Source organism: Staurois parvus, unplaced genomic scaffold, assembly GCF_062004578.1.
Source record: "Staurois parvus isolate SC_StPar_1 unplaced genomic scaffold, SC_StPar_1.0 ptg001072l, whole genome shotgun sequence".
Classification (NCBI taxonomy): domain Eukaryota; kingdom Metazoa; phylum Chordata; class Amphibia; order Anura; family Ranidae; genus Staurois; species Staurois parvus.
The window spans coordinates 279948-304945 of NW_028318868.1; the positions used below are offsets into that span (position 1 = coordinate 279948).

At 46.0% G+C, this 24998-nt stretch overlaps 1 protein-coding gene across 15 annotated transcripts in view; it reads right to left on the reverse strand.

Moving 5' to 3' along the window:
• The window catches only part of SCAI (suppressor of cancer cell invasion), a 1319466-nt gene that overhangs the window by 271909 nt on the left and 1022559 nt on the right, over positions 1–24998 (reverse strand). For all 15 annotated transcript variants that reach the window (XR_016307572.1, XR_016307574.1, XR_016307571.1 and 12 more), the window contains one exon: positions 9607–9679. Coding sequence is in view for 10 of the 15 variants with exons in the window: in XM_089658464.1 (XP_089514590.1) it covers positions 9607–9679 (73 nt within the window). In the remaining 5 variants the exon portion in view is untranslated. The remainder of the gene's footprint in view (positions 1–9606; positions 9680–24998) is intronic.

Consider the following 24998-nt stretch of genomic DNA (forward strand, 5'->3'; position numbering starts at 1 on the left):
ATATGGGGCTGTCCCAGCTCTCCTCACAGGCCCCTCTTCAGAAGCAGCCAGCTAGCAGAGATAGCTCTCCCAGCCATCCTGCACTAACAGCCAGTGATCACTACTGCAGCACAGCCTGTGACCATCACTGCTCTGCCGCACCGGCACATTCCAGCTCATCTGCCTGTGAGTATCCCAATCCTCTCCCCTGTGATCCCCTCAGCTCTGCAGCCCATGATTTACCCAGCTCTGCTACCTGTGATCACTCCATTTCTGCAGTCCGTGACCATCCCAATTCAGCAGCCCGTGATCACCCCAATTCAGCAGCCTGTGATCACCGCAATTCTGCAGCCCGTGACCATCTTTATTCTGCAGCCCGTGATCACCTCAGTTCTTCAGCTCGTGACCACCCTAGCTATGCAACCCGTGGTCATTTCAGCTCTGCAATCCGTGATCACATAAGCGCAGTAACATGTAGCTGCCCCAGCTATTCAGCCCCTGACCATTCCCGCTCTGCAGATCGTGAGCATTCACATTCTGCAGCCCGGGACCACTCCTGTTCTGCACTGTCAGTGCACTCAGCAACCCTGCTTAACTTAGAGGACCTGCGAGCGGTAGCAGCAGACATAAAATCCTCAGTATTTGCAGCTATGTCAGATCTCAGGGACGACTTCCAGTCCATGGCCCTTAGACTTTATAATGTTGAATGAGTCACGGCTCGCCACGACACAGCCAGGTACAGCAAGTGACAGAATCTCATGTTGTATACCTCAGGGAATTACAACGCCATATGGAAGATCTTGACAACAGTGGCTGTCGCCACAACCTCAGGGTAAGGGGGATACCCGAATCTATAGAACCTTCCTGCTTAACTCAAGCTGTATTTTCTATATTCAATGATTTACTAGAAAGACCTCCTGACTCTCCAATAGAAGTGGAGCGCCTCCACAGAGCTCTGACCCAGGCATAGAGATACAGACCTGCTCAGAGATGCAATCTGTTGTTTAGTGAACTTTCACTTAAAAGAAGAAATCCTTAGACGAGCTAGAAACTGCAACCATATCTCCTTTCAGTGTGCAGAGGTCAAAATCTTCCAAGATCTTTCCAATATCACTCTCGGTCTAGTATATCGAGTATATCTAGCATATCTAGCATATTGATGGAAATTTCCGTTTTGCTTCTCCGCAACAGCTCATGGCCGCACTGTCAACCTAAAAGTACTGGAAGACCTGGAACACTTTTGCAATGCCTTGTTGACCTACCAGAATGGTATAGCGACTTTCGCCTTCCCCCCATAAGTCGAGCCACCTCAATGGAAGACGTTCAAGAAGCAGGACGCTCAGATCACCGACGCCGCCGGCTCTCCCTTCACTCCTCACCACCACCAACTGGAGGAAGAGCCCCAGGAATGGTAGCCCCACGGCTTCACCAGCCCATCGAAGAGCCCACCATTCTTCCTAAACCTGAGGCCTCCAATCCTGCTGACTAGCAGAAGCGAGACCATCCTCCAAACCTCCATGATCCTGTTCCCCCCCCCCCCCTCCCCGAGGGTTTTTTTCGCTTCACTTTTTTTTTTTTGCTCCATGTTATTTTGACCTCACTTGCTAAGATCCTGGTATAACTCTTGGTTTTGCTGGTACCTTGACTCTTCCAGTCTATCTCTTTAAGCCGAAGCAAATATACTCCTGACCTCTTACAGATAGGCCCGCTTAAGGATACCTACCATTGAAAGGACTCAACTCTGTAAACTGGCTTCAATAGCATCCTACTGACACTTCCACACAGGCTACGAACTTCTCCTGACATACTTCTATGCTCAACGACCACCCTTCCTCGTCTATTGAAGTTTGGTTTCGACTAGAGCTTTTTGCGCCTACTAAGAAATACCATCAGCCATTACTGGGGACTGATACTGCAGGACTATCAAAGGTACCCATGATCCCAGAAAGAAGATCAATCTTCTTGGAATGCTACTCTCAGCACATCCAACCACCCAGCGACACACCTGCTTGACCCTCTATCGGCTGCGCAACTCTCACCGAATCGCACAATCACTGTTGACGCTGATCATCCTGTTGATTCACGGAGACTGACAACACCCAGAATCTCGCTTATGCCATATTTCGTGAGTAAGAGAACTGTGGAACTCCCTGACGTTCGTTTTAGTCTTACCAATACTCTTCATATTAACGTGACTGCAACTGACTTTTACTCCGCTATGTCCTTACCTTATCTACTCAACTTGTGCATCATTTCACTGAATGCTCATAACCTCTTCCATCTCCTGATTCACTTCAACTCGTCAACACCTTTTCCCCACTGCTATGCCCTTCATCTCCATTTCTAACTCCCCCCTCCCTACCACCTCTCCCCATTAGTCCCCTCCCCTTCTTGTCTTTAACCCCCCCTTTTTTCTCTCTTTTTTTCTCTCTCTCTTTCCCGTCTTCCTCTGAATACTTTCTCTTCATTTACAACTGAATTGTATTCTTATGCATGTCGATGGTTCCAATTATTAGTTACCATGTTAGTTGACTAGCTCTTGTCAACTGCAATGTACCTATTCATATGCTCATATTGAATGTATTCATGTGCATTAAGATGTTTTTTACAGGTTACACTACAAATGGCATTTAAGAGGACGATGTGAATCCCTCCTCAGCCTTTACTCCTAAACAGGCTTCCCCACAGATTGCAACTTCAACATCCCGCCTTTTTAACGTGATCCTCCAGCTACTTACTCTCCTACCAGCTCAGCTCCATACATCATTAATTCTTAAATCTTAACCACCGGTGGCTCTCTATTAATCCCTCTCTTTTTACACTGCCTATATATGCTACCTAGACCACGTTGAGGCTCGGGACCTCACCCCATCACAGGTCATTTTCTACCACCCCCGCACACGCTGGTAGTTCCTGCCGACCTTCACCGGAATCTCCTATACTTTCGGTGGGATAGCTGGTCTAACCCCACTTCTGATACTTAACTCCCTTCTGCTATCTTTACTCTCTTACTCCTCCGATCACTCTCTTTTTCTCGCTGCTCCCCCCTCCCCCCCCCTTTTTTTTTAATCCTTCTGGCTCCCCCTCCTTTGCTTTCCCCTCTCCTCGGTTCTAAGCTTATTTGTGCTCTCGCCCCTTTCCCTGGGGCACCGGGGGTGCATATTGTGTCCCCCCCGGACAGTCGCAACACCTCTCAACAATGGAACTTGAACTCCCTGACTGTAAAATGGTTCCCCACAAAACTGCTCAAATCACCCCTTCCCTCAAACTTAGTACCATGAATGCTAAAGGTCTCAATACTCCTGAGAAACACTCGCAACTCCTGGCTAGTATGCATAGCATGAAAGCGGATCTCGTTCTAGAAGAAACCCATTTTCGCTCTAATGCGATATCCAAATTAGAAAATAGACACTTTCTGCAGGTTTACCACGCGACTTCTCCGATCTCTAAATCTAAAGGAGTCTCGATCCTTCTCTCTAAGACTCTGCCGCTGACAGTTACCGACATTCTTGCAGATGACCAAGGGCGATATCTCTTCCTGAAAGGTATGCTATGAACAAACCAATCACTATAGAAAATATCTTCAGCCCCAATACTGGTCAAGATTCCTTTTTTCGTTCAATCTCCCGTTCTCTCTCTTCTTTCCAAGCGGAATCTTAATTCTCGGAGGAGACTTCAATGTACCTTTAGAACCCCTTCTATACACCTCCATGGTCACTGACTTTACTTTCTTTTTGACTCCGCACAACAGATACTCCCGCCTGGATTATTTTTTCATCACACAGCAAGACCTACCTTTCCTTTCATTGGTCCGCATAGAACCGATGGTGCTTTCCGACCATAACCCAGTCTCGATTGTCCTCAATCTCCCTGATGGTCCCTCAGTTACTCCTATCTGGCGTTTAGACTTTCATCTCCTAATGGATACTGTCTGGGTAGCTGAATTATGCAAATGCCTTTCCGAATACTTCTTAGGAAACTAAACTCTGGAAGTCTCACCCCTGACAAAATGGGAAGCATATAAATGTGTCATTAGAGGAAAACTCATTGAAATGGCCTCAGCTATTAAGTGAGATAAACAGGCACGCCTAAAGGATTTATTCACTAAACTTAATTTCTTAGAAAACAAACAGAAATGTACAGTAGCTCGCAATGTTCTTGAGGAACTCTTTGACACCCATTGTCAGAGGAAAAGACGAGGACACCCGGGCAAATGCGCCAAAATGCAATATGGCCATGCCAATTCGCGCAAAGAAGTGTGCATGCGCATAGGCAGGCAACATGTAATCATGCATTCCTGTGTACGAAAACGCACCAGCACATGCAGGGTGCACTAATTGCTGACACTCAGTGGCCTTTATAAGGACTGCAGCTCTGCTCAGTTATTGCTGGATTATCGTCAGCCCCTCCTGTTCCTGTGTTCCTGAGTTTCGTGCTGATTACCCATTACCGACCCGGCTTGATCCTGACCTTGTTCCTGTCTGCTGCTCTGTGTATGACCCCGGCTTGATCCTGACCTTGTTCCTGTCTGCTGCTACTCTGTGTATGACCCCGGCTTGATCCTGACGTTGCTCTTGTCTGCTGTTCCATATTGATCCTGGCTCTGGCTACTGACTACTCTACCTATCCTCTGGGATCCACGTGTTCTCTGGAGAAACTCATACTGCAACTAGAGCACCCACGGGTTCCATCTCATCAGGCATTTACAAGCAGCAACACCACTGGCAACCTGTGCTTCTTTGAGCACTGCACCTGCTGTTTCCACCTCCAGGGGTGCACTGCACTTAGCTGTAAGGGGAGCCCTCTCTCTATTGCAGTCTCCGGTCAGGTACGTGACACCCGTGCTCTTATCCTTGAGGAAATGGGTCGAAGCCTCAGCCAAAGATATACTTTGTCACAAAAACTATTTTACGAACACGGAAACAAAAGTGGGCACCTTCTGGCCCAAGCGCTAGGCTCTAAAAAGGCAAAGGCAATGGTCCACCAACTCAGATCCTATAAAGGCAATCTGCTGGAAAACAATGATCATATTGCTCGAGAATTCAAATTGTTCTATTCCGCCCTATACGATCTCCACTCCAAGGAAACTCCCCTTCTCTCTCCATCATCCAGGTCGACCCTTTTGAAAAAGTTCCTAGACAAACACACCTCCATCACTTCGTCGATCGGTGAAAAACTTGACCGCCCCATATCAATCAAAGAATGGGATCTTGTGCTTCAACAACTTAAGCCTGGTAAAAGTCCAGGCCCTGATGGCCTTATGACTACCTACTACAAGACGTTCTCAAACGTCCTCTCTTCCCCTTTTGTGAGTGCCTTCAACTCTATCTCACCTTCAGCACCCCTTTGTATGGAAATGTTGACTGCACACATAACCGTTATACCCAAACAAGGAAAAGATACTATGCAAGCTGCTCACTATCGTCCAATCTCGCTACTAAACGTAGATATCAAGTTTTTACCAAAATATTAGCTTCCCGTTTACTTCCCCTCCTCCCATCTCTTGTCTCAAATGATCAAGTCGGCTTTATCCCTGGACGCGAAGCCAGAAACAACACTATCAAACCTATCAATATACACCACCTTTTGACTACCTCGAACCAACAATGCTTCTTTCTTTCCTTAGATGCGGAGAAAGTGTTTGACAGGGTTGCATGGGATTTGTCAGACACTGGCTGGCGGTATCTCTAGCTGCCCACAGCGCGGGGTTCCTCAGGGCGCGGGGTCTAAGTCCCAGTCTGCTTGCTCACCAGGGCCTCTGATGGTGGGGATGGACTTGGAGCAGACTGAGACCAGGTCGCGACCCGTGAGTACGTCCGGCAGTAGTAGAGGGTACCGTCAGAGGTGTGCGGGGAATAGAGCCTGATGTGAAGAGGCTGGCAGGCCTGGCAGCAGGGACTGATCCATGCGGGATGGATGGATGGTCAGTGTGACGTAAGGCGTAGTCAGGCAGACTGGGTCGGGAACGTGCGCGCAGCGAGGTACCAGAGGAGCAGACAGAGAATGGTCAGGTCACAAGCTGGGTCCAGCAACTAACGGGCAGGTAGGTACAGGAGGAGCAGGCAGAAGAGTGGTCAGGTCAAGCCGGGGGTCAAGCAGGAGACAATCAGCAGGGTCAGGATCAAGCAGAGGTCAGCAACAGGGAAGCTTCAATAACAGATCACAGGAACAGATAATAAGACCAAACGGCAATGCACATACCTTCTGGCTCATTTAAATAGCGCGCCCTGCGCTGTCATTGGTCCCATGCGCGTGTCTGCGATCGCAAGTGCGCATGCGCGGCCGTCGCTGTTGCCGCGATCGCCCAGGTCCCGCCGCTCGCTGGCTAGAGCACGTCAGAGCTCTGCGCATGCGCCGCATCACTGCAGAACACTGGATCCCTGACAGGATTATATAGAGCAAGTATTACAGACGACGGGGCTTGGTTCGCATTTGCTGACCTTTATAATATCTCTCTACGCCTCTCCTTCGGCAAGAGTTAGAGTAAATGCCACACTGTCAGACGCTTTCCCTATCCGTAATGGTACCAGACAGGGATGCCCACTCTCCCCTATCCTTTTTTTCCTGACGCTGGAATCTTTTCTTCACTGTCTCAGACACAACCAACCATGATATCAAAAGGTCTTCTGCAGGTAAGGAGTATAAATTAGCAGCATTTGCAGATGACATTCTGCTTTTTTTTATCAGCTCTGCAGGTAAGGAGTATAAATTAGCAGCATTTGCCGATGACATTCTGCTTTTTTTTTTATCAGCCCCCCAACACTACTCTTCCAGTCCTCCAAGCATAATTTTGTCACTTCCAATCCTTATCCAATCTCAAAATCAACTTTTCGAAGTCTTATGCCCTCAATGTGACCCTCTCTTCTACAGATGTAATCCGCTGTCAGTGAAACGTTCCCTTTTTATGGAAACAGGACGCCATCACTTATTTAGGCATTCAGCTCCCTAAGAACCTACGAGACCTCTACAGTAAGAATTATCTACCTATCCTGCGAGAGTTAACGAATGATTTCAAACGATGGAACAAGCCTATCTTTTCCTAGTTCGGCAGAGTTGATTTCCTCAAAATGAATGCTTTCCCGCGACTCCTCTACCTATTACAAACTACTATACCCATCCACCTACCTCACAATTTCTTACTCTCTTATAGGAGCCTCTGCTCCAATTTCCTGTGGAACAATCACAGACCACGAATTAGTTACACTAGACTGGCGCTTCCCAGGCACAAAGGGGGAATAGGCCTACCCGACATCCACAATTACCTCCAGGCATGCCATCTCTCCAGGATAGTAGACTGGAACACTCATGACACTGTTAAAGGCTGTGTCTCTCTCGAGGCTTCTTTCTTACCCATGCCTCTTGCTTCTATGCTTTGGTTGCACGTTCAAGACCCACCCTTTAATTTACCCAACCCTTCGAACAGGGGTGGACTGACCATTTGGAAACTCAGGCACTGCCCGAGGGCCCAGGGTCAGTAGGGGGCCCCATGAAATGACCCTGGTACCTTTTTCATAGGCTTTTTTGAGTTTGGGCAAGGACACAGGGGCCTCATGATCCCCTATTTCCCGGGGGCCCCATGAGTTGTCAGTCCGCGCCTGCCTTCGCATCTTTAGTACTATTTGCAAAAGTTCCAAATCGATTTCATCAGTCCCAGGGTCTCTTACCCCTCTACGTCAAAACCCCGATTTTCCACCAGGCTTACACCCGCGATTCCTCAAGGACCATTGGCCTTTCAAAAAGATGAAAGCCCACCAATTCTTTAACAGAAACACAATGCTTTCCAGGGAACAGATAGACTCCAACCTAGGAACAAACCCTATACCACCATGGCCATACCTGCCTGTACAACATTACCTACACTCACTTGATAAAAACCGACAGGTGTCTAGACTTCTGTCCCCATTTGAGAAATTGTGCTCTAAACAATCGCCTCAAAGTCATCTAATCTCCACCATCCACTCTCAACTGAGTTCTGACGACCGTTCTAACAGTGGCACAGCTTGCGTGGCATGGGAAAGAGACCTCTCAATTTCTTTCACTCAAAATGACTGGGAACGCATTCATCTGAACACACTCAAAGGCTTGGTAAATGTAGCCACCCAAGAAAATGGTTACAAAATTCAATCCCGTTGGTATCGCACCCCTGCTCTTCTCCATAAATTTAACCCAGATACCCCTGACACTTGTTGGAGATGTGAGAAGGAGGAGGGAACCCTTCTACATATCTGGTGGACATGTCCTAGAATTAAACACTACTGGTCTGAAATACACCAAATTATTCAACGCGTAACTACCTACACTTTAGATTTTACGCCCGCTCAGTTCTTACTGCACCATTCCTCTCTCCCCCAGTCGACCTATTTTATGTCTCTAGCCATGCACATGGTTAACGCAGCTAAACAATGTCTTCCAGTTCACTGGGGGTCTCCAGAACCTCCGACTATAAGAGAATGGCTAATGCACATACGTAAAATAGCGGAAATGGAAGAACTCATTTTTATTGCCCGAGACTCTCCTGCCAAATTTGCTTGTAAATGGGCTTGTTGGACACATTTCCAGACAACTGAAGAATTCACTCTATTGATTGACAAACCTTCGCCCCAATAAAGACATTATAGCCTACCTATAAGACCACGTGTATATACCTGGGTCTCTTCAGGCTACTCTTCTCTGAGGAAGGGATTGAACGTTGGGATACTATCTGGTTGCGCTCCTTCCCCTTCACCTCACGGCCTTCTATGGTGTGGGGGGGAGGGGGGTGTGATGCTTCGGCGTCCGGCGGAGAGGGTGAGAGACACATGCTACCCCCCTCTGTCATCCTTCCTCGATAACTTAAGTTACGTTTTGTAGCACTCACCTCCCCCCCCGCCTTCCCTACTCTTCCCTCCCTCCTCTCTCTCTCCTCAACATTTTTTTTCTCTCTCTCTTTTCCCTTTCTTTTGCTGGGACGGTGCTTCCGGCATGCTAACCTGAACATTTTCATACCTGACCTAGAATCACATTATCAATACCTCACTGTAATTTCTCCACATCCACCGTTCTCAAAAATGTTCTCTAATGTCAATGATTCCTTGTTCTGGTCTACCATGAATCTACGCACGATATTAACAATAGGTTCTTATGACCATAGTTACTCAAAACCTGTTTATTTTTTGTCCTTCTAGATTCACATCCTCCTCTTAGTTCTCCAAGTTGTTGTTTGGTGTCTGCCCCCTCATTCTTCTGTGTTCAACTTCCATGCCAAGTTTTTTGTTTCCTCTCTTTTTGTCTGACTTACTCTAGTTATAAGGCTAGATGCTTCTAGCAAACTTTTGTATCAATACAACCCATGCTTTTGTCTATGTTCATGTTTTTCGATACTCAATAAATCTTTATTGGAAAAAAAAACATTTTCATTGGATTTTATTTACAGAATGCCAATTATAAAAGGTAATGTAACTGTCCACAAATTTAATTACCTTTTAAACATTTCAAAATGAACCCACAAAATACCTAACCCTGATATGCCTAGTAAGTAAATTTATTGTTAATGCATTCTCTGCAAGGTAAAAAAAAACACGCCCCTCAAACTGATCCATCCCCCCCCCATACATACATACACAAATTAAAAATGTAGGGTAGGCATACCTTGCAAAGCCTTTGGATATGCTGTAGGCGAAAGCAGACAAACCAGGGGCTGTCCAAATAGATTGGTGAAATTCTGCAACAAAAAGGCCAATAGAATCAATCCAGGGCATAACTTCATTAGTCTTACAAAATATTCCTAACAAGAAATAATGGTAGAACAGTACAAAATGTAGGTAAAATATAGCATAAGATAGTTTTTGATTTTTGGCGGTTTGGTTTGAACAACAAACAAACCAGCCCTTGTGTAGTTACATTCTTGCAGCACAGGTTTTTCAACTTAATGCATTAAAGAAAAAACCTTCAAGCTTTACAGTAGAACCACTTGAAAGTCTCTACAAAAAAATATATTTTCATACATTTTTCCTTTTTCCAGTAGTTCATGCGGAAGACAACTGAGGTTGGAGCATTATATTTCTCTCTACATCCAGGTACAGTATATTCTATGCTCTACTTCTAGGAGGTGAGACTCTAGGCAAATAAAAAGGCACAGCTTCTAGCGGCTATGCCCCCTACACATATTAGGTTTGCAAGCAATTACAAAAGGTGAAAGTAAAAACAACAAATCCCTAATAAAATACCTTCTTAACTGAAAAACATTCTCAACAAACGGCATAATACACAGAAGTGAGGGGATATACAGTATGTCTACCATTGAAACTAGCAACACTTTTTTTTACAGTGAAAACAATAAGTCATGTTTTGGCAATGCTTTCTTGTGGGACAGATGTTTAAAAATAGATAAGTCATAGGAGCTGATTATGCCTTCCGTGTCATGAAATCCTGCTGGAATCAGCCATCTGAAAATCTTTATGCCTATAAAACTGTCATCAGCCAGGGACAAAAAATCCAAATGATTGAACTTGAAAACCTTGTGATCTGAGAACCAGATGGAGTTGGAAAGGGTCTGATATATTACCTGGCGAATCCAATGTGCAACAGCGGTTTGTTTTGCAAATGTGTGCAACAAAACCCTCTGTTTTACTGTGAATTGTTATACAGGGTTAATTTGGTTTGTTTGCAGGCTAGTTAGTGTGGTGGTAATTTTTTGTTTTGTGCCTTGCCCTTCCATGTGTACCCCTCTGCAAAAGCTATTTATAAATTGGGGTGGTTGCCCTCTTTTTTTTTTTAGCTTGTTTGCTGAAATGGTGTGAGAATACATTTGATACCTTCAGCTGCCATTGTGGCCTTGCTGGGCATCAAATGTATCTTTGTGTCTTTAACAGGGGCGGACTGACCATTTGGAAACTCGGCACTGCCCGTGGGCCCGGGGTCAGTAGGGGGCCCTATGAGATGCCCCTGGTACCTTTTTCATAGGCTTTTTTTGAGTTTGAGCAAGGACATAGGGGCCCCATGATCCCTTATTGCCCGGGGGCCCCATGAGTTGTCAGTCCGCCCCTGGTCTTTAACCGCCTCCCGCCCGCTATATAGTACAATGACGGGCGCAAGGCAATTCTCTTGTTCTGGGAGGACGTCATATGACATCCTCCCATTCTAAACGCGCATGTGCGGCTCCGGGAGCACACAGCGCGGCGATCGGCGGTGCGCTGTGTCCCTCTGACACAGCTGATCACCGATCAATGGAAAGAGCCGAAGATGTTTGCTTGGTCATGTGATCAGCGGTGTCCAATCACAGCTACCGGTTATTGGCATTTCTTTTCTCACGAGCTGTCACGCTGATAGCTCGAGAGGAGAGCCGGTAATCAGCATCCCTCAGAAGGGACATGTACAGTGTGCCCTGATGATCTGTGTAGTCCCAGCAGTGCCACCTGTCAGTGCTCATCCATGCCACCTGCCAGTGCCCATCAGTGCCAAATCAATGCCACATTTCAGTGCCTACCATTGCACATCAATGCCACATATCAGTGCGCCTTTGAGCTGCCTTTCAGTGTAACCCATCAGTGCCACCTATCAATGCCAGTCAGTGCCACCTATCAGTGCCACCTATCAGTGCCAGTCAGTGCCACCTATCAGTGTGCATCAGTGCCCGTCAGTGCCACCTAACAGTGCCAGTCAGTGCCACCTATGAGTGCCGCCTGTCAGTGCCATATATAAGTGCTGCCTTTCAGTGCCCATCAGTGATGCCTGTCAATGCCCATCAGTGCCACCTACCAGTGCCTCCTCATCAGTGCCACCTATCAGTGTCCATCAGTGCAGCCTATCAGTGCCCATCACTGCAGCCTCATTAGCGCACACCAGTGAAGGAGAAAATTCACTTATTTACAAAATTATATAACAAAAACTAAGAAAAAACATTTTTTAAAAAAAAAATTTCAGTGGTTTTTGGTTTGTTTAAGAATAAATGAAAAACCCAGAGGTGATTAAATACCACCAAAATAAAGCTCTGTCACAAAAAAATGATTAAAATTTCATATGGGTACAGTGTTGCATGACTGCGCAATTGTCATTCAAAGTGCAACAGCGCGGAGAGCTGGAAATTGGCCTGGGCAGGAAGGGGGTATAAGTGCCCTGTAGGCTAGTGGTTAAAGAAGAGTTGGCTCCCTCCAGGCAAACCTGCTCTAAATTTATCCACTGCTATATATGCTGCAACTTGGAGACTCAAAATTATAGAGTTGGGGGGCATGGCTAACTGGTGTCCAGGACAGCTGTTCTTTAACAGAGCTCTGTCTCAGCAGCCTACTTAGCAGAATCTTAGAGACTCTTACTTCCTTTGGTACACACAGCCTTCTCTACAATCCTCCGCCATGCCATAAAGGGATAATCCATGGTCTGTGCTGTCTAAACTCATGGACTTCTCTGTTGTTGCGGACCGAGAAAGCCAAAATGGCAGTTGCACCGGCCGACTCTCTACACCGCTAGAATATGCCTTCTCCTCTGATGGCAGCTTCTCCTCCTCTTCCACGTGTACTGAGATCTGCCTTTCTTCTGCTTCCCAGGGTGAGTTATCTCTGATAGCCCATCTAATAGCAGACCCATGAAAGCTAAGAAGACAAAACAGGGGGTGACTCACACAGACACAGAGGAGCTGCAGCAAAGATCTTTCTAATCCATGCCAGAAAGACAAATAGACCGCTCCAGGTGAGTGCTGAAGATATAGAGCTCCTCTACATGCACAGCGGTGCTGGCCCGATCCGTGATCGCAGGTACAATACCAGGACACAAAGGTTGACCGCACTGGCAACGATGTAGCAGATAAAACCCTTTATTGGAATCCTTCACAAACAGTATGATAAGAACATCACAGCTCCAAGATTTGGAGTTCTAACACAAACCGCTAGACAACTCGACATAAGCATGTCCTTATTACTCACATATTTACAGTATGGCCACAAAGCAAACAATACCAAAGTCATGGACGTCACCCACACTTGGCTTCAATGAGGTCAAGAGCTCCGTAAATGGCAAGCACATAAAATAAAAAATTCTCAGCAATCCTTACTGAGGCTCACGACAAGTTTATCCCTACCTAAAACCAATTCCCTTTTCTTTTCAACTGACCGTTCACTTTTTGGAACGGTAGGATACCAACTACAATCCCTATTTTGGCTGGTATGCACCTCTGGGGCATCCCACCCCCCTATATTTTGCCTTTCTGTTACACTTTGTTCTCCCATTCTTACCCTGTCCCACCCCTTCTCTTTCTTCCCAGTCTGCAGCCCCTTCCTAATTCTTTGCTCACGTACAAAGGCAAGATTACACTATTATGTGACCTCTATCTACGAATACCCGTACTAAAACAGTTTTGAGCAACTTCACCTTTGACTGATTGTATACCTTAGGCTCTCCTTGTGACATTCCTTCGCTCACATTACGGAAATGTTACCTTTGATTTGTAGTGCAAAACCCTTATTGTTCTAGGGGCTGTTGTTTACTATTTCTTGTATGAGGGTTTATTTGCACTGTAACCTAGAGACACCTCCTTAAGTTGCTGCTCATATGTCCAATACATTGGAGTGCTGCATTTCCATACTGCTGCCTTTATATGCCTTATGAATCTGCATGCTTCGCTCTTGTTCTTTATTTAACCACTTCTCGTCTACCCAATAGCAGATATACTGCTACATGGCGGCATGGGTGCGCAAAATCATGTATATACACACGTGATTTTGCATTTCTGTGTAGGAGGGCGCGTGCGCCGTATCCGCACCGACATTCATAGCCGTTAATCACCAGGTCCCAGCTGGTTATTACTCGCTGGTGCCAGTTGATTGCCGAGCATCTCTGACAGGGGGGAGAACTGGGGGGATATGATCAACATGTATAAATACATCAGCGGTTCATATAGTGAACTCTGTGTAGAGCTATTCACCCTGAGGTCATCACAGAGGACAAGGGGGCACGCTTTACGTCTGGAGGAAAAGAAATTTAATCTCCAAACACGAAAAGGTTTCTTCACAGTGAGAGTTGTGAAAATGTGCAATAGACTCCCTCAAGAGTTGGTACTGGCCAGCTCAGTGGATTGCTTTAACCACTTACCTACAGGGCACTTATACCCCCTTCCTGCCCAGGCCAATTTCCAGCTCTCAGTGCTGTCACACTTTGAATGACAACTGTGCGGTCATGCAATACTGTACCCTATATGAATTTTTTTTGTTATAAAATTTAGTAAATAAGTGATATTTCTCCTTCACTGATGTGCGCTAATGAGGCTGTAGTGGTGGGCACTGATAAGATGCACTGATGGACACTGATAGGTGGCACTGATGGGTACTGGTAGGTGGCACTGATGGGCATTGACAGGCATCCCTAATGGGCACTGAAAGGCAGCACTGATATATGGCACTGATAGGCGGCACTGACTGGTACTGATAGGTGGCACTGACTGGCACTGTTAGGCGGCACTGAAGGGCAGCTCAGATTGGCACTGATATGTGGCACTGGTGGGCACTGGCAAGTGGCACTGTTCAGCACTGACAGCTGGCACTGATGGACACTGACAGGTAGCACTTCTGGGGCCACACTGATCATCAGTGCCCTGATGATCAGTGTACATGTCCTCTCCGCGGAATGCCGATTACCGGCTCTCCTCTCCTCTCAGCGTGACAGCTCGAGAGGAGAGAAATGCCGATAACCGGCATTTCCCTGTTTACATGTGATCAGCTGTGATTGGACACAGCTGATCACATGACCAAGCTGACATCTTTCGCTCTTTCTGTGGATCGGTGATCCGCTGTGTCCGAGGGCCACAGAGCACCGCCGATTGCCGATTGTGCCCGTCATTGGACTATATTTTTATTTTTTTTAGCAAAGACATGCAGCAGCATACATTTTGGGCTAAATTTATGATGAAATTTGATTTTTTACATTTTTTTTACTGGACATGTTTAGTAGCAAAAAGTCAAAAATATTTTTTCAAAATTTTTGGTCTTTTGTTTTTTTACTTTATGCACTATAAAAAAAAACATAACAAAAAAAAACAAAAAACACACAGGCAATCAAATGCCACCAAACGAAAGCTCAATTTGTGAGAAAAAGGATGTAAATTTAATTTGGGTGCAGCGTTGCATGACCGCGCAATTTTCAGTTACGCAGCGCCGTAACGCAAAAAATGGCCTGGTCTGGGGGGGGGGGGGGGGGTTAGTGGGTGAAAATAAAATAAAGTGTAGCACTAGTGTATTGAAGTTTCCTGGATGATGGCACATCCTCTTGATAAAGTATCTACGATAATATATTTAAGTACAGAGCACATTATTAATATTATTAGTAATTAGTATTACTCCACTTTATTTATTACAGGTACTTATATAGCGCCAATCTACAATCGCAACATACGCAGCACATACATACATATATATATATATTATATATATATTGTACATTCACATCAGTCGCTAGCCCTCAATCGAGGGTCCCAAACTCACATTCATACATACACATACAAGGGCCAATTTAGACAGGAGCCAATTAACTGGCCAGCATATCTTTGGAGTGTGGGAGAAAACCAGACTACAGGAAACCCATGTAAGAACAGGGAGAACATGCAAACTCCAGGCAGGTGGTACCATGGTAAGGATTCAAACCAACGACCCTAGTGCTGAAGGAATAAGGAATGCTGAAGGAATAAAGTTTTTTTGCAATAGACTTCTATTATATCCTGCTGGTGTGGTGCATTCTGAACCAGGAGTTTTGGTGTGCTTTCAGAAAGTGCACCAAACTTGTAGGATAGATTAGAAATCTACGGTTAAGCGCAGGAAAGCTGCAAGTACAGTGCACTGCACCTGCGGTGTGAGTAAACCGCAGCATATCAACGTGAAAGAAGCCCTGTACTATTATGCCCAGTGAACTGCTTCACACTGACCTGAACTTTTCTGCTTTCCTGCAGCTGGCATGGAGTGCAGTTGGTATCACTGCGCATGGGACAGGAGCCAGCACTACAGAGGAGGCATCACCTTATGCGGCTCTTGCTCCCTACTACAGCTCCAACTTTACAAGCAGTCCCTCTGCATTGCATTCTGATGCATTGGGATGGCAGGTGAGCAAGTCCAGACTGCGATCTACCAATCAACTGGCCGCGGGCTACTGGTTGCTGACCCCAGAATTAGAATACAGTATGTGACACTCAGCCCACTAAGATTTATACATAAACATTTATTTGGAACCCTAGAGCCCCATTGCAATCAGGTCCTGGTAGGTTGGTAGGCAGGACCAGATGCCATCTTTTTCCTTTCCCATTGGAGAGATGTGGGAAGATAGAGACTTTAAAGCCTAACTTCAGGTTTTCAGTCACTTTAAATAGTTTGTTCGGGCCAAGCTGGTACAAACTATTACCTTTGATAAGGGCCCATGCACACTTTTTTCTTGTTTTTGTTACTCAACTTTATTTAAATAGTACAAGTGACACTTCATTCATGTCACTGTACAGCAGTGCAGTGCACTGTGCTGCTGTACAATGACATGCAATCACATTCTGTATGCTGCAATAAAATGCAGCATGTCTGCATTTCATCACAGCTCACTGCAGCGTAGCTCTGGGATACATTGCAGTGTCAATAAGACACAGCGAACAATTGTTTTTTCCATGCATGTGCTGCTACTTTTAACACAGGAACAACTCCTCCAACTATCATCATATCCTCTCTGCTCTGTTCTTTCAACACCACTGCCTTCACCCATCACTGTAACATTACACCACTGTGCATGACTGCAATGCACATCTGCCTTGCTGTAACCATCAGTAACCACTACCTCCACTCTTCTCCGAAACACTGGGCTACTTTGCATGTCTGAAATCAACTGCCTTGCTAAGACTTGGAAACTGCTGTTTACACTTGTTTGTATTGAGTTATACTTACTTTTCATGGTACTCTACTTTCATTATGTGTCTTTTATTAGCTTTTAATAGATTGTCTAACCTCCCCCTACTCCATCCAAGTATAAATTCAGTGCAACTGTTGGGATGGCTTGTGAGGGTAGGCTTGCCACTTTTTGTGCAAAATGCCTGGCACTTTAACTAAGGCAAGTACTGTGCACACATTAGTGTACAACTCCAAGTTGTCTGAAAGGTTCCCCTTCATCTTTTCTCTTTCCCTTAGCCTTGTTTTTTCCTCTCTTCATCCTCCAACATGCTTATACTAATAGTCTTCATTGCAATAATGCTCTCTCCACAAACTCTCATTTGTATGAAACCACCTCAACCCTTCCTTTATTTACTCTGCTACTAATTGTTTGTATGACACCTTCCTGTCCTGCCCAGACCTGGCCTCTTCTGTCTACAACCTATGGTCATCCTGCCTGGACACATGAACTCCTTTCTCTATACACAGAAGCAGGCCTCGGCTGCTACAACCCTGGCAAACAGACAACCCCAGAAGTCTCAAGAGACGCAGCCATTCCCACGAGCAAGCATGGCGTAAAAATAAATCCCTGCAAGACTTCACCCTCTACAGATCTGCCCCTCTCAAATACAACTCTTGCTTCCACACTGCTAAACAAACCTACTACAACCACTTTCACCAAAACCTTCTCATCCAATCCTTGTCAATTCTTTTCTACGCTTAATTCCTTACTTCACCCTTCACCCATAAATTTACTTACTGCCCAGGAGATTGCCAGTCATTTCTCCTCCCATACCACAAATTTACTGAGCAACATATCAGTATGGATGACACACCACTTCCTCAAACTCAATCTTTCCAAAACTGAGCTTTTAATATTTCGACCCCCCCCCCCCATATGGCTTTATCATGGAAATTAACAGTACAACCATTGGTCCCTGCGCACATGCCAGAGTCCTAGGTGTGATCCTAGACTCTGATATCTCCTTCGGCCCCCACATCCAGTCACTGGCTAAATCTTGCCACCTCAACCTCTAACATTTTCAGAATTCACCCGTCCTGACCACAAAACAATTTATCCACTCTTTGGTTATTTCCTGCCTTGACTACTACAACTCCTTGCTCACTATTCTACCTTTACATAGGCTATTTCCCCTTCAGTCTATTATGAATGCTGCTGCCTGGCTTATACACCTTACTAACTGATCCATGCCAAGCCCCTATCACTAGCTTTGAGCAGCCCAACATATAAAATTCAAAACACAAACCACAACGTATAAAGCCATCCACAACATTGTCCCCAGCTACATCACCAACCACATCTGCAGATATTGCCCAAATCATCCTCTCCACTCCTCACAAGACATCTTGCTGTCTAGCTCCCTTGTTAACCCCACCCATCCTCGCCTCCAGGACTCACCAAACCTCTCCCATCCTCTGGAACGCTCTACCCCACTATGTCTGGTCAGCTCATACCCTGTCTGCCTTTAGGCAATCCTTGAAAACTCACCTATTCAGGGAAGCCTAACTCACCTCCATCTAAAAAGCAGTACTTGAGCCACCTCCATCAGAACATACCCTGCAGCTATTACTTTTTGTACTATCTCCCCCTCCCTTTAGATTGAAAGCTCTATTAGAAGGGCCCTCCTATTCCTTCTTTACTGAGCTGTATTGTAATTGTATTGCCCCCCTTTATATTGTAAAATGCTGCACAAACTGTTGGCACTATATACACTCACCAGCCACTTTATTAGGTACACCTGTTTAATTGCTTGGTAACACAAATTGCTAATCAGCCAATGGTTGTTGGTACCAGACATGAACCAGCGGCAGTTGTGTGGATGGAAATGCCTTTTTGATGTCAGAGGTGAATAGGCAGACTGGTTTGAGATGATAGACAGGAAACAATAACTCAAGTCAATATGGACCAAAATCTCTGAGGAATGTTTCCAACACCTTGTTGAATCTATGCTATGAAGAATTAAGGCAGTTCTGAAGGCAAAAGGGGGTCCAACTCGTTACTAGCAAGGTGTATAGTCTAAAGTGGCCAGTGTATAATAATATTAATGTAGCATGAGCTACATAGAGTATGCAGCTCTGTGTTCCTGCAGCAGTATGGAGACTTCCTGTCTGCTGCCGAAATAAAAATCAAGTTGGGCTTGGAATACATAATTGTCTGTAATTCCAAAGTTTTTTGGATAGATAGAGCAGGGAAGTTTTGAACCCCTTGTCAGGTTTTTATTACTAGAAAAAGCTGCCAAAACTTTTGTTCCATTCCCAGGCGTGTGAGAGAACCAGCTATCTCATACTGCTGAAAGCAGTGGACAGAAAGCATTGCACTGTGCTTTATAAATATGATGTGCTCTGTTTTTTAAAACAATGTTATGGCCATTGTATGGTCATACCATTACTTTTTAAATCAGCTCCTAAAGATGACCATAGATGGATCGAAATTTGGCTGCTTCAGAAGGGAAGAATAGGGACAGAGTTGGAGATAGTTGGACACATTGGTTGAACCAGAGAATGGGGGAGGCTCTGAAAAGTCCTGGAGGTGAGCATGGAAGAAGGCGACAAGGGAGCTAGAGATTTAGACAGGATCCAATTAACCTACCAGCATGTCTTTGGAGTGTGGGAGGAAACTGGGAGTATCCAGAGGAAACCCATGCAGGCACAGGGAAAACATGCAAACTCCAGGCAGGTGGTGCCGTGGTTTGGATTTGAACCAACGACCCTAGTACTGCCAGGTGGAAGTGCTAACCATTTAGATACTGTGCTGCCACCGGATTGCACCTAGAACCTTTGTATGCAGGGACAGGTTGATAGTTCAGCTGTTGATTTTGATGAGGTCAGGGGAAGGGGCATGCGGGGGAGGGAATATTATGACCTAGGTTTTGGATAAACTGACTTTCAGGAAGTGGTGTGACAGACTGATATGTCTGTTAGTAGATTAGTGATGCATGAGGAGACTGATGGAGTGAGCTGAGGGGTAGAGAGATAGATTTGGGTGTCATCAACATAGAAATGGTATTGAAAGCCATGGGAGGCAATCAACTGACCCAGGGAGGAGGTGTGGATCTAGAATAGGGGAGGTCCAAGAACAGTACCTTGAGGAACCCCAATGAAGAAAGGGAGAGAAGAGGGCGTAGAATTGTGACACAAAAGGTGCAGTGGGATAGGTAGGATGAAAGCCAGTACAGTCGCAAAGACCAAAGGAGTAGACTTTGTTTTGAGGAGGAGGCAGTGGCCCATTGTGTCAAAAGCAGCACAAAGATACAGGAGTAGAAGAGAGAATAGTGTCCATTGGTTTTAGCTGTTCGTAGATCATTTGTGAGTTTTAAGAAGGTTGTTCTCATTGGTCGCTTAGTTGGTTGTAGACCAACTAAGAAATTTGGAGGAAAAGGGGAGTAAGGAGATGGGTCATATTTTGTCAATATTGGTGGGGCCTAGTGAGGGTTTTTTAAGTATGGTGATGACTAGTAAATGTTTTAAAGACTTGGGAAAAAATGCCGGAAGAGAAGGAGAGATTGAAGATGTGAGTTAGAGAGCATAGGATAGAGCCAGAGGGAATTTGCATTTGTGAGGGAACAGGGTCCAGGGATAGGTGGTTATGTGGGTGTTAGAAAAAGGTTTAGCAACCTCATCTATAGTAGCGGGGTTGAATGAGGGAAGTAATGATTGTACTTGGAAACATGGAGTGTTAAGTGGGGAAGAGATCTGTACAGCAGAGATCCCCTCACAAATTGTATCAATCTTTTTGAAGTAATTGTCGATCTCCAGGGCAGTGAGTGAGTTAGTGGGTGGAGGCAGTGGAGGACAAAGAAGAGAGTTGAAGGTAGAAAGAAGCTGATGTGATGAGCTGATGGAGGTGTTAATGAGAGTGATTAAATAGGTCTGCCTGGAAGTGTGGAGGCAAGAATTGTATTTCTGGAAGGCAGATTTAAATAGGTTGAAGTCTTTCTGAGACTTACCCCTCATGCACACTCAACGTTTTGATAACGCTGGTAACGTTAGCTGTGTCATGTTAAAAACACAAGATTTTCTCAGCTTTTTTTTTTAGTGTTTTTTGCATTAGCATTTAGCGGTGTTTTCCAGCGTTTAGTGGCGTTTGCGTTTTTTAGCTTTTTTTTTTTTTTAACCAAAATTTTTTTTTTCCCTGGTAAAAATAAAAGTTAAAAAAATGCAGGTTTGCGGCATTTTACCACGTTAGAGTGTTTTTCAGCTAAAAAATCCTCTAGAAACCCACTAGTTCTGGCTTTTTTTTCCAAGCCAAAAAACACTGATTACAGTCTGTGAGTGCATGGACACATAGGATAACATGCTGGGAGGTTTACTAGTTGTAGAAAAAAAAAACGTCAAAAGCCAAAAACAGCAGCTGTAAAAACGTCAAGTGTGCATGAGCACTTAGTCTTATGCCACAGATGCTCAAGAGCACGGCTACATTTTTCGAGATTACTGGTGTCATCTGTTTGGTCTAAGGTTGTAGAGGTTGTATGTGTAGAGGGGGGGGGGAAGCTTGTCTAGGGAGAATGACAGTGAGCTGTTGTAGACAGAAGTGGCTAAATTGGGGCAGGACATGAATGTCATTTTGTCATGGAGGTGGTTAGTAGCAGAGTAGAAAAGAGAAGGGTTGAGGTGGCGAAGGTTTCTATGGGAAATTGTTAGGCGGTTGGAGGGAGAGGGAGTGGAAGACAGGAAGAGAGGGAAACTAATAAGGTGGTGATCAGAGAGTGGGAGAGAATTGTTGGAGAGGTTGCACGGAGTGCATAGATTGAAGATCAAGGGTCTTGCCATCGGAGCGAGTAGAAGCATATATCCATTGCTTCAGTCCAAAAGAGGAGGGTAGACTGAGAAATTTAGAAGTAGCATTCACAGGGATATTGAAGTCACCGAGAATAAATGTGGGGATTTCAGAAGAGAGAAAGTAGGGTAGCCAGGCAGGAGAAGTCATCAGAAAATGTTGATACCAGTCCAGAGGTCTGTAGATCACAGCCATTCTTAGAGAAACAGGAGAAAAAAGACAGATACAATGTGCCTCAAAAGAAGAGTGTCAGAGAGGGAGGTGGGTGAAGTACCTGATAGGTGCTGCATGGGGCTAGGAGGATTCCTACTCCACCTCCCTTCCATTCACTGGGTCTAGGGGAGTGAGTGCAGAGAAGGCTACTATGGGAGAGGGGAGCAGTGTCGAATTTGTGAAGCCAGGTATCAATAATGGCAAGTAGGTTAAATTAATTTGTGATAAAGGGGTCGTGGAGGAAGGCGAGTTTGTAACAGATAGAGCAGGCATTCCAGAGGGCCCAGGAAAAAGGAAGGCTGGTTTTGGGAAGAAGAGAAATGGAAACTAAGTGGATTGCAGCTGCGGCCTGAGGGAGTGGGGTGATGGGAGCATTGGGCATAGTTAAATGATGGAGGTCCAGGGTTTGGGGATATAATCTCCAGGGGTTAGGAGAGCAGAAGGATGAGAGAGGTAATATGGGAGTGTGAATTATATGAGAGGACATGCCTTGGTGTCCTGGAGGTTTTATTAGCATATGGGTTTAGAATTAGCAGGAATTGGTGAGTGCAGAAGGAAGGGTGATATACAGTGCTCAGCATAAATGAGTACACCCATTTTGAAAAGCAAGATTTTAATCAATATCTCAATGAACACAAGAACAATTTCCAAAATATTGTCAAAACTGAGTTTTATAAAACATTTGTTTAGCTCATTACATGAAAGTAAGGTTAATAATATAACTTAGATTACAAAATCTTCAGTTTTACTCAAATTAGTTGATGCAAAAATTCTGTAGACAGCAATATCGGTAGCAAAACAAAGAAACACAGCGCCTCTAAGTGTGTACTGTGAAGGTATTTAATAGAAAGATAAGTAGTAACTCACATCTTAGAATTTAAAAACAGGCTCATAGGTAAGAGGGTGAGATGTCTGTAGCCAGATGTTGTTGTGTGTCTGATCCAGAGAGGAGATCGATTGAGTCCGTCAGCAGGTGGTGCTGTGCATGTGCAACATGGATGGTAAGCCTGGTGGTATCTCCAAGGTGTCTGCCAGCAGATGGTGCTGTGCACATGCAGCATGGATAGTGGAGCCTGGCAGAGTCTCCAAGATGTCCGGGATCAGCACATGTGGCGTCCGACGTCATCAAAATGCGACATCGAGGGGGGCTCTCGTGAGCAGCCTGAGGAATGGCTGCTCTTTAAACTTGGCTGCTTGACCACCGGCACATCGGGTGATTTTAAGCTCTCGGGGGGGGGGGGGGGGGTTTCTCACCTCTCCTCCAACCTCTCCTGGCCCCTTGTCCCCTGGTACCCCGATGGGGAAAAAACAGCCGCCTCTCGCGCTTCCAGCGCCCGGCAGCCCGTTTTCAATTTTGTGGCCTACCCGCCGGAGATCGCAGGTGAAGCTGCGGTCTCAATTTTTGGCCTGCCACCAGAGAGTTCCAGAGCGCCAGCCGCGGGATCGCGTCTTCCCCCGGAGACCGCAGTTGAAGCCCCGGTCTCAATTTCGGGTCCCCCGCTGCCCCTACCCGCGAGTGGGCTGGATCCCAGGGGTGAAGATGACCTGGCATCAGCAGCATCCCTGCGGTCTTCCCCTCCAGGTCTAAGAGATGCTGAGCTTCTGCGCCGTTTCAAGGCGATGCTACAGTCGGAACTGTCCTCCATCAGTTGAAGCCCTTCACAGAATTAAATACGCCTGGGGCTTTCTGTTCCGCCTCACCTTCAACTACCAGGGCCGTAGTCACTCTGTTGTTACGCCGGAGGAGGCCCATTCTCTCTTTCGCTGGGGGCCGCTGCTCAGAGCTAGGCTCACTCCAATGGATCCCCAGTGAGGCCGTTTCCACCGGGCCGCCTCTGGGAGTGGTGGTCCAACAGGAAAAGGGCCCTCCCTCAGACCCCTCAATGATCAAGTCCATCCTGCTCTTCTCCGGGCTGAAGATGCATCTTGGATCTCCCGCATTGTGTTTCACCGTTGGACTCTCCTGATGGGACTGTGAGTTTGGCCCCTAGGGCTCTTCCAGTTTGTTAGCGTTCCAAGCTAGGCCTGATCCAGCCCACTCCCTTGGGTTCCATCACTGAATGGGGGGGGGAGGGTCTCCTCTTGGACTCACGGATTATGACTTTTTGCTGTCCTGGCCTATCTCGGGTCCAGGTGCCATTGTTCGGGGTCCCGTTTGGGTATGGGGTGATGGTTCCCTCGGGCTCCGGTGGGAGGTTGGCCTGGCGGGCCTGATTGGGTGTTGGCCTTTTTGGGAGGTGGGTGGGGGACCACTTGGGCTGTGTAGTGGTTCTACCGCGGCCTGTGGCCGTCCTCCTGGAGGGGGTTGGCTCCTAGTTTATCTGGGTTTTCTATCAGGAGGTTGCTGCGGATGTGCTCACTTCTGGGACTCTTAGTTATTACTTTGGTGTTCTGTTATACTGTGTTAATTGCCTTTTTGCCTCCTGGGGGCTTATGTTTTTGCTGTTTTCATTTGAAGCCATGTGTCCGGTGGTAGAGCCACCCCCAACCGGTATCCTTCAGGTGTAGGAGGATGCATGTCACCATTGACGTGACACGTTCGTACTGCTGTATATATTTCTTGTTTCTTTTTTTTCTCCCTTTTCTTTTCCTTTCTGTTTTTTTTGTTTTATCCTCATGCAGGGTTTCGGGATGCCATGATCCGAACGCCATTGGGAGTGTTAACTGGTGGCCGACCTATGCTTTTTCTGCTGAGCGTGCTGTGCTGATACCGCCTTGGCCTCACCCCTTCTGAAAGTATACTCACAGAATGTTCAAGGTTTCAATTCGCCTCAGAAGAGGGCTAAAGTTTTTCATCACCTCAAATCGCAACAAATTGACGTGGTATATTTACAGGAGACCAGGTTTTCTCAGTCCTCCGCTCCACGGTATCTTTCACCTCACTTTCCCACCTTTTACACTGCCTCGGCCCCTGAGAAACGCCGGGGTGTACTAATAGCTTTCAAGCGCAATCTTCCTTTTGTCTGTGCTTGGAATATAGCGGACCCCACAGGTAGGTACTTGCTTCTGCAGGGCACCCTCTGGGATCAGGAGGTTACCTTTGTCTCTTACTATGCACCCAATCGCTTTCAACATAAATTATTTTCTCATCTTTGCACCATTGTCTCCCGACACTCCAAGGGTCTTCTTTTTATTTTGGGAGATTCTAA